The sequence below is a fragment of the Lontra canadensis genome, unplaced genomic scaffold (genome assembly GCF_010015895.1).
Source record: "Lontra canadensis isolate GAN:19392208 unplaced genomic scaffold, GSC_riverotter_1.0 scaffold16, whole genome shotgun sequence".
Lineage (NCBI taxonomy): Eukaryota > Metazoa > Chordata > Mammalia > Carnivora > Mustelidae > Lontra > Lontra canadensis.
This window is the reverse complement of record NW_022631010.1, coordinates 4,731,589-4,741,830: the sequence shown is the minus strand read 5'-3', so window position 1 is coordinate 4,741,830 and position 10,242 is coordinate 4,731,589. Positions and strand designations below refer to the sequence as shown.

Genomic DNA, 10,242 nt, shown 5'->3' with positions numbered 1-10,242 from the left:
TAAGAGACGGGAGTTACCCTGCTGACAAAGCAGGATATGGGGACACAGAGAAATTCAGCTGCCTACCCAAGGGCCAGGGGCTGGGGAGAAGGATTTAGAGGCAGCCCCCTCTGGCTGCAGGGCTGGCAGAGACACTTCTTTACCCCAAGCTATTCTCTTTGTAATCCATTTCCCCTCTCCGGCCAAAGGCAGTTCTAGAACAATCTGCCCCAGGACAGGACAGCCTCTCATTAGTGTCCCAGCCGCTGAACCAGAGCCACCCCAGGTCACGACATCTCCCCAGGCCCCGAGGGAGAAGGGAGGGCCCCCGAGGGAGAAGGGAGGGCCGGAGCCAGCTCCCGGCTAAAGCGCCCACTTCCCTGCCCTCGAAAGGATCTTCTCGGTCTCTAGGAACAGTTTGGACTCACTGCCTCCTCCCCAGCCTCACCCCTCTGCCCCCCCTTGCTCTCTCTGGGGTCACTTCACTCATGTTCCAAGCGCTAACATGGAATCAGAGGGGGGAAGGTAGGGGGGAGCGGAAAGGGGAAGGGGAGCTGAAACTTGAGATCCCAGCCTTGGTGGGGGGAGTTTGGAGAGAGACAGAGAGAGAGAGAGACAGAGACAGAGACAGGAAGAGAGGGTTCAGTTGGGCTTGGTTTTCTGAAGCAGACAGCTTTGGGGGTTTGGTGCGTGTGTGAGTGTGTGTGTGTGTGTGTGTGTGTGTGTGTGTGTTGTTTTCTTTCTCACAGGGAGGCCAAGCCTCCACTGGATAATAAAAGAACTCAGGGGCCAGGCCAAGCCGGGGGAGCAGGGCCGGTGCGGGGACAGAGCAGCCGTGGGCAGGAGCGCCAGGAGGAAGGAAGGGAGAGGGGGAAGATTGGAGGTGAGGGGGTGTCTGCGGGCGGGAGCACGGGCGGTGGGAGGAAGCCGAGAGGCTGTGGTATTTGGAGCAAGTATAAATAGCCGCTGGGACAGAGATCGGCCAAGCAGGGGTTTGCCTTTGCCGCTGCAGGGCTCGCGGGGGCAGGCCTGTCCGCCCACGGCTGGCCACGGCGGCACATCCCGGGTGCAGAGCCGGGCGGGGGGCAGGCGGAGCGCTGGGGGGCTCTGAGCCCGCAGGCCTCGCTCTCGCCACTTCTTCGGATGCTCTCCCGGCTGGCCATGCTGCTGGGCGGCCTCCTCCTCGTCGTGGCCGCCGTGACTGTGGCCCAGCGGAGGGGGCAGGAGGCGGGCGGGCGCCGCCGGGCACACCGCGTCCAGCACGGCCAGTGCAGCTACACCTTCGTGCTGCCCGAGCCGGAGCCCTGCCCGCCGGATCCGGAGCCCTTCGGGGGCTCCAACAGCCTCCAGAGGGACTCGCCAGCTGCTGCCCTGAACCTAGGGGACTGGCCTGCCCAGAGAGTGCGACAGCTGGAGAAGGTGCTGGAGAACAACACTCAGTGGCTGCAGAAGGTAAGGTTTGGGCCTGCAGGGGCGTGGTGTGGGGAGGCACAGGAGCCTGTCCGGTGGATAGGTGGGGGCTCCTCCCCAGAAGCCTTCCCCAGTGCAAAGGCCAGGCTGATCTAACCCATGTCTCTGATTTGTACAGACTGGGCTAATGCGGAACAGAGAGGGACAGGGATGGCCCTGATGCCACACAGCAAAACAAGGCAGGCTCAGAGCTGGAAACCTGGCTCCCTCACAGCCATTCATTCCCTTATCTGAGCAAAATCCACTGAGCTCTGATCCGGGGCCTGGCCCATCCTAGGTACCAGGGATATAACCGTACACAGAACAATATGACCCCTGCTGGCCTGGTGGGGGCCATAAAGAGATGAGCAATAAATATATGCATGTCAGATGGTGAAGCAAGATGAAGGCGGGAAGAGGGAGAGCGGTGACGTGGTGGCTGTTTGAGGTCAGATAATCTGAGAGGACTTCTCAGAGGAGGTGATGTTTAAACCCAGAGAACAAGTAAGGTAATGTAGCAGCCCATGCGGATACCTGCTGGGAAGGCGTTCTCTACAAAGGGGCCAGCAAGTGCAAAGGCTGTGAGGTGGGAATGCAGTCAGGGTGCCTGGGGAACTGCGGGGACCGCGGTGGAGCAAAGGAGGGAAGAGAGGGTTGCTTGAGCTGATCGGAGAGGTGAGGGGAGGCAGGCCATGTCGTGCCTTGGGGGGGGCCACTGGGAGGGCTCTGGCTCTTGCTCTGAACTTCGCAGGAGCCAGTGCAGACCTTGGAACAGGGGAGACACAGCTGATTTGTTCTGAACAAAATACCCTGCAGGGAGCAGGGTACATTCTGGGACCCCGAGGAGGGGGCTGCTCAGCTGCCAGGCAAGCAGAGATAGAGGCCTGGATGGAGCGGGACGGGTCTGGGGAGATCCTGCTTTATTCTGCAGGGCGGCCACTCAGCCCTGTTGATGAGGAGCTGAGGACACCCCCGGCTGCTCTGGCCCAAGGCCAGAACCACTCCAGAGTCCTCTGTCCTCATTCCTTCAGCAAACAGTGAGCCCCCGCTGTGTGCCAGCCCGGGACAAGGCACTGAGCACAGAGATGAACAAAGCTGGCGTGGCCCCTCACAGGCCTGCGGGCAGGAAGGGTGTCCTGTGTGTTCCCAGACGGGGTTGCCAGGAGGCTCTAAGTAGGAGCAATGAGGGAGAGAGTGAGACCCAGGCCACAGGTGCAGAGGATGGCCTGAGCAGCGACATATGATGGAGGGAAGTGAGCCTTCGGGTGTATTAAACAGCACAGAGCAACCGACAGGGAGCTTCTCCAAGGAACGGTGCCTTCTCACTCCTTGCTTTCCAAACTGTTCAGATCATGCACCCAATCACCAAACAGCGTCCATACACATTTATTTAATATTTTTTGCACATGTACCCATATTAATGCAAGTACCGGGAACAAAATGAAAGGAATAAATAATTACTAAATTATTTATTAATAATAAATAAATAAAAATAAAATAATAAATAAATAAATAAAATATAATTAAAAATAAATAAATAAACAAATAAATAAATAATTAAATAAATAATAAATAAATAAATGAAATGAAATGAAAAGGTGACCTACGAAATCATCACGTCAATTGAAGTTCTGGTGGTTTCCTCTGTTTTCCAAAGAATTGCCTTGAGCACACCTGGGTTTATCTGTCCCCAAGGTGGGGAGACTGCCCTACGTGAGACTAACCAACCCGCTTTGCACACACTTGCATATCACTTGCGGGCACGAACACTTAACCTCTTACTCCTGCCCTGATCTCAGCGCCCCCATTCACCATCTCCCCATAGGCCCTTGCTTACCTGCCCTCCCACCCCCCTGCTCTGCCACACTGCCAGCCTGCCACAATCCCACCCCAAGGTCCCCTCGAGAAGGTTCTTGCCCTCCCATGCTGGAGTGGGGGCTCCATGCAGCCTTGAAGTCTGTGTGTTTCCTGTTCCATGAGGGTCATTCCAAACCTCGCCTCCTCCTCAAGCCTCCATCTTTACTGTCCCCCATCCTCTCACCAGAACAATGACCCCCTGCTTCAGTGAAAAATGGGAACAAAGGGAAAGCCAACCTTCAGCTGCCTCTCCCACACCTGCAGTTTCACCCACACATCCACTAGTTCCCAGGAGTTTTCTTCGGCTCAGAAGGAAAAGGTTCCTTCAGCGGCCAAGGCCACTGTTCCTTCCTAGGATACAGATCCCATCCCCAACCCCTACATCCCCTGAACTTCCCCAAGCCGACTATCCCCTCCTGTGCTCCCTCTCTGCTGATTCTTACCCTCAGGGTTTGATCCCATCTAAGTATCTTCCATTAAATAATAATAATAATAATAATAATAATAATAATAATAATAAAAGGAAGGGAAAAAAAAGAAGGAGAAGTAAAAGAAGGAGAAGTAGAGGAAACAAGCCTCCTCTCCAGCCCACACCCTCTTGGACTTCTGGCCTGGTTCTCAGAAGTCCACACGACCTGCCTCCATTTCCTCACCTCCCATGTACTCCTTCTCCCAAAAGTCACCTCCCACAGGCCACCTCCCACATCCCAAGGCCACGACTCAGTCTTCATCATACTTGATCTCATGACAAATATGTTGCTGGCCAGTACTATCCTTCCAGAAACGGTCTCCATTAGCAAGTCCTTAGCCACAAAACACGCCTCCCCTGACCTACCTCCCAACCACTTTCCCTCCCTCTGCAGCCGCAGTGGGCTCCCCATCTCCACTCTGGCCCCCACAGTCCATTCTCTTAGCAGACAGAGGGATCCTAAGTTAGATCCTGTCCGTCGTCTGCATAAAACCCTCCTGGGGCTCCCATCTCTTTGGAATAAAAGTAAAAATCCTTAGTCCCTAGAACACCCCTTCTCCCAGATGCCCCCATGGCCCTCTCGGGTCTCTGCTTAAATGTCACCTCCATAGGGAGGCTCTCCCTGTCCGCTCCATTTAAAACAACCACCGTCCCTCCGTTTCTGCATCCCCTCAACCTGACTTTGGTTTTCTGTCTTTGCACGTCCCACTACCCATTCTTAAAGCACTTCTGTGGGTCTTTGTGCTCCAGGAGATCATAGGATCATAGCTGCTTTGTTCATGACTGAGTGCCCAGAGCCTGGCACAGCGCCTGGCAGAGCAGGTGCTCCTTACAAATCTGCGGAGTGAACGAACGCACGGATACGTGAACATCCCTGAGTCCCTCCAGTCGCTCCGGGCCCCCTCCTCCACCCCCCGAAATGCTAGTGTTGCTCAGGACTCTGTCTCCGCTCTTCCCTTCCTCTCACACTTCATGACACCGTTCCCAGGGCTGCCCCCAGTGCTCCTGTGACACTGTCTCTCACCTGCCCCCTGATGACACCGAATCGGCATCTCACAGTCTCCTGAGCCCCAAATCCATGACCGTGACCCCGCAGATGTCTCCCTTCTGAGAGGTCATGGTGCCTCAACCCCGAAGCTGCCTGACTCTCAGCTCTTCCCTCCCTGCCTACCTGTCTCTGTTAAGGCCTTCTGCAGCTCTGGGCTGTTCTCCATGCCCACCTGTCCCCAGGCAGCAGGTCCCACCCGCCTTATGGCCTTGGCCTCTCTCTTTGTGGTTCATTGTCTTGTCTCCCCAGCTGCCACCCCACGCAGGCCTTGTCACCTCCCCACTGGCTTCTCTACTCCGATCATCACCCACTCATCCCTCTTTGATTCCCCTGGGTGCCTGGTGCTCAGGCAACATGGACTGAGCCGAAGGATGAATTTAGACCAGAGGCTCTCAGGTCAGGTGCCCCTAGGCCACCTCTTCAGCCTGAAGTACAATGTCCTCTCTAGATGTCCATGGAGCAGAGAATGCCAGTGTTGAAATCAGGCCGACCTGAGTTCACATCCTGGTCTGACACTTTCCACGTGGTTGTGGATGAGCAAGTCTCAGTTTCCCCGTCTGCAAAATGGAGCAAATGGCAACATGCTGGGGGATGGCCGGGAGGACCACTGAGATGGCTCCCATGCGGCTCTCAGCTTGCTGCCCCAGGCAGAACGTGTGCTCCATGAAGACCCAGCCAGATGGGAAGGATCAATGGGCTCTTATTTCATTCAGCCGCATCACTAGTTCGAGCCACTGCTGGGTGAGGGTGGCTCAGCCCCGGACAAGTCAGTCCAAGGGCCCCAGCCCAATCACCTGGGGACTGGCAATGTCGCTCATCCCTGCTGGTGTCCTCTAGGGCTTCCCGGTCCCACCCGATCTCTGCTGGGGTCCAAGCAGGTGTTTGCTCTTGGTTGAATGTCCCCTTCGTGCCCTTTGGGCTGGGCCTATCTCAGAGTCTTTGAAACCCAAAGGCCTCTGCTTGGTTTCTGCGGTAACATCCCAGAAGAGAAAAAAAAATGAGATTCAGAATATGCTAATGTAGAAGCATCATCATCATCACCATCGCCATTAGGGATTACTTGGGATGAGCGGAGAGGTCTGGCCTCCCCAGATCAAGATTCCAATCATCAGGGCACCTGGGTGGCTCAGTGGGTTAAGCCTCTGCCTTCCGCTCAGGTCATGATCTCAGGGTCCTCAGATCGAGTCCTGCATCGGGCTCTCTGCTTAGGGGGAGCCTGCTTTCTCCTCTCTCTCTCTCTCTGCCTGCCTCTCTTAAATAAAATCTTAAAAAAAAAAAAAAAAAGATTCCAATCAGCAGGGTGGACGTAGAAGAGACCCTCCCTGCTGCCAGCTGCCAGTGGCCAGCACCTGCTCGGCCCATACCCCTGACTCCAGCCCCTGTCCCCTGCCCACCCCCACCCCAGTACACAGGTGAGGAAACAGGGGAAGGGGACTTTCCGGAGTCACCTGCAGTGACAGCAAGCCTGGAGTCTCACGCCAAACTCCAGGTCCTTTCTCCTGACTCTGGAGGGTGCCAGGGAAGTGAGTGAGGCAAGATCCGAAAGATGGTATTGGGGGGGGTTCCCTAGTGCCTCAGAATTCCCGAATCCCTGACACTCATTCCCTTGTCCCAGCATGGAGCCTGCCAGCTGGCTGGTGTCCTCCTGCCTGTGCTTGGGGTGCATGGGGTGGGGGGCTACTCCCTCTCCCTTTTCCTCACTCCCCTCCACTTCTTCCTTCTACTCTTCTCCTCCTCCTCCCCACTCCCCCTGGACCACCTCTGCCCTAATGACTCACGTCTGGAGTCTTCTCTCGGTGGTCTGGGTCGGTTTCGCATCAGCTCCTGGCTCTGCTCCACCCTCTCATCTGGGTGGAAAGCTGCAGCCAGGAATGTTGAGGGGGTGAGCAGACAGAGCCAGAGGGGGCGGGAATGGGCAGGCTTCCCCAGCAGGCTGTGCAGCATGGTGGGGCCTCCTGGGTCCACTGCCTGGGCAACCTTGCGCTGGCCCTGTGTTCAGTGCCTCGTCCGTGTGATAAGAGAGTTTGATGTGGGTCAAAGAGAAGCAGAACTGGAAAAGCATCTGCCTACAACAGGTGCTCAGGGAAGGGTCCCTCCTGTTACTGTCATTCCCTGAGTTGACCCGAGTCTCTGCCAGAAAGTGCCCCACTCTGCCTTCTCCCGTTGCAGGATCCATTCTACAGATGAGGAGAGCAGGGAATCCCCAGGCCAGACACAAAGGCAGCCCAACTTCCTCTGAGCTGCTGGAGTCCCAGGGGCAGGGCAGACGTCAGACCCCAAAACCATGGGGCCTTCTGCTCTCTCCCCGGTCCCAGTGACAGTGGGCCCTCTCTGCTCACCTCTTCATGTGTTTCTGCATCTTCCTTTTTATCTCTGTTTCCCTTTGCCTCTCATGGGTCTCTCTCCTGAGACCTTCACCTTGGCCCTGATATTGCCTCTATCTCTGTGTGTGTCTCTGCCACTGGTCTCTCCCTGTCTCTCTCTCAGACCCTCCTTCCCTCCCCCCCTAGATGAGCCAGCCCTCCCATCTCTACCTTCCTGGGTGTCCACAGGCCCTGTCCACCCCAGAACACCCAGGACCCACAAGGCAATGACCAGTGTCCACCCCTCAGCCAGGGTGCTCATCTGGGGCCTCTTTCTCTTCCCTCTCTGCACACCAAAGCCAAGTGGGGAGGGAAGAGGGGCTGGACAGCAGCCTCCCAACCTGGCACTGCCCCCAGCCTCTGCTACTCACTCCAGATCCTTGACGCCAAACCTCAGAAGAGCTCCAGACCTCAGCTCGGTGCTTGCAAGGCCCTGCCCGGCTGGCTGTGGGTCAAAAGCACATCCAACAGAGCGCAGCGTGGGTTTCTGGCCCAGCCCAAGACCCTCCCAAACTGGCCCAGGACTCCCAGCTGCCCCAGCCTCCCCAGGCTGCCCGTAAATTCTTGGCATTTTCGGCCTTTGGTTATCCAAACAAGAAATGAATCTCAGTTGCCGAACAGAATGTCTTGGGGTTTGGTTTCCTAACCTCACCGCTGGCTGCTTTCTAAGCAGTTTGGGGCTGGGGGGCAGGGAGAGAGAACAGCATCTGCTTCTTAGAGAAATGGGGTTATTTTTCCAAGAAAGGAACCTAGAAATGGCTGGCACAGATGCCCTTGGCCTAGGGATGACTGAGGGCACGACAGGGGCAGCGGCCCCCCAAGCAGCTTCCTCCCATCGAGGGACAGGTTTATTTGTTCAAGCTCCTGGGCCAGGCCATCCAATGGGGGCAGGGCTGTGCGTTTCTGGCTCTCTCCTCTGGGGCTCAACAGCTCAGCTGGGCTGGGACACACACAGACCCTCTCCCCCATTGTCAACTAGGGCAGGAAATGTGAGAAGATAGGCCCCAGGTCAGCCTCTACGTCTGCACCTCTGGCCTTGGAGCGTTTGCTTAACCTCAGAGTCAGCTCTGAAATGCCTGGAATGGACCCAGAGCTGGGGGTGGGGGTGGGGGTGGTCATGTCCCAGTGGGGCCACTGACCAGCTGTGGGACCCTGGGGAAGCCACCAGCATCACTTGGTCCCTGTAAAGTGGAAATCAAAACACTCACTGCCTCCTGGAGAGCGCACAAGACAAAAGAAAGAGAACAGAATTCAAGCCCATGGTTCACTGAGCATTTACCGTGTGCCACACACTGTACTACGTGCCTCGTGAGAGTTCCTGCGTTGGAGTCTCACAGCGAGCCTCTGAAACAAGACTTTTGCCCCTTCACAGATGAGGAAACTGAGGCACCCAGAGGTTCGGGGGCTTGCCTCAGGTCACATGGCCAGCAAGGAGGAGGTCAGATCTAACCCTCGAGCTGTCTGCTGCCTGAACCCACACTCTGGGCACTAAGACCAGTTTCCTGGCTAATAAATCAGAAATATCCGTTGCGGCCTGGTCCCCGGATACCCAGCTGGGGTCTGCAGAACAGAGAGAACCTTGGTCACCCGAGAGAAACTCACCGATGCTAGATTTTTCCCTTCCCCATGAGCCTCTTAACCACGGAGGGCTTCTGGAAGGCTCTGTACCAGAGAAGATTTGGTAAGCATCTCTGCAAGGCTCAGCAGCTCTTGAAAGCCAAGGGGACCCAGAACACCATGGTATCCCCCATCCTTGGCCAGAGCCCACACTAAATCCCACAGAGGTAGACAGAGTGTGGACCTTGGAGCCTCCTCCCCTCCCACCCACACAGTTTGAACCCCAGCTGCTCCACTGCTTGTTGGCTGTGTGTTCGCGATCACTTTGCCTCTTCTGTGCCTCAGTTTCCTGATCTGTGAATTGGGGGGAGCTAATAGAAGCCACTTTGCAGGGTATCGTGATTACATGAGTTAACACATGTGCAGGGCCGGGTAAGACACAGAAGGAAAAAAATCACCTGTCATCCCAATTCCCTGGTCACCTCCCAATTAATTCCCTTTCAGTGTATTCTCTACTTGTCAAATATCCACAGAAATGTTTTAGAAGTACAAAAAGATAGAAAAATCAGATAAAGCTCTCGTTCCCACAACCCAGCTTAAGAAGTAAAAGCTTCCCGATGCCTCTCAGCTCCTGCCCCTGTCCCTCTTTCTTTCCGATCAGAGAGAGCCACTGTGAATTCAGTGTCAGTCACCTCTTACGCTATGGCTTGCTCTCCCTAACCAATGTATAATATTTGTTTCCTCTATAAATGGTGTCGCACAATCTAGATCTTTCTACAACTCACTTTTGCCCACTCAACCTCGCATCTGTGAGATGTGTAACTCTGCAAATGTGGGAAAGGCCTGAGCTTCAGTCTTTCCAGCTGTAAACTGGGAGCGGTGGTACGCTCCTGTCTGGGTTTACCACAAGGCCCAGATGCCCAGCACATGCCAAGGTCCGGGCATGAACCTGATGCAGCTTCAGCTGTCAGGGAAGTTTCTCCTCCTTTCCGGGGTGCGTGATGGCCACAGACTTCCTCTGTGCCAGGCACTGGCTGCCTATCGTGTGACACAAAGATTGATCCATTAAACATCACAACATCCTCAACGCTAAGGATGGTTACAATCCCCCTTGATTTTTTTTTAATATTTATACATATATATATATATATATATATATATTTTTTTTTAGATTTTATTTATTTGACAGAGAGAGACACAGCGAAAGAGGGAACAAAAGCAGGGGGATTGGGAAAGGGAGAGCAGACTTCCTGCTGAGCAGGGAGCCCGACTTGGGGCTTGATCTTGGGACCCTGGGATCATGACCTGAGCCAAAGGCAGACGCTTAATGACTGAGCCATCCAGGCGCCCACGATCCACTTTAATTAAGGGGACACTGAGGCCCAGAGAGTTCACATAGCTAGGAAGGGAAAGAGGTGGATTTGAACCCAAGCAAGGTCCAGACCTCACACATAAACACCATGGATGGCCTCTCTAGGCCCCCCATTTTACAGATGAGGACACTGCCCCTGGGCATGGGG

The 10,242-nt window shown here is 55.2% G+C and overlaps 1 protein-coding gene across 2 annotated transcripts in view; it reads left to right on the top strand.

The window, feature by feature from the left end:
- The first annotated feature begins 1,100 nt into the window (after positions 1-1,100).
- The window catches only part of ANGPT4 (angiopoietin 4), a 41,324-nt gene continuing 32,182 nt past the window's right edge, over positions 1,101-10,242 (top strand). For both annotated transcript variants that reach the window (XM_032858997.1, XM_032858998.1), the window contains exon 1: positions 1,101-1,431. In XM_032858997.1, the coding sequence (XP_032714888.1) occupies positions 1,123-1,431 (309 nt within the window). In that variant the 5' untranslated portion in view covers positions 1,101-1,122. The remainder of the gene's footprint in view (positions 1,432-10,242) is intronic.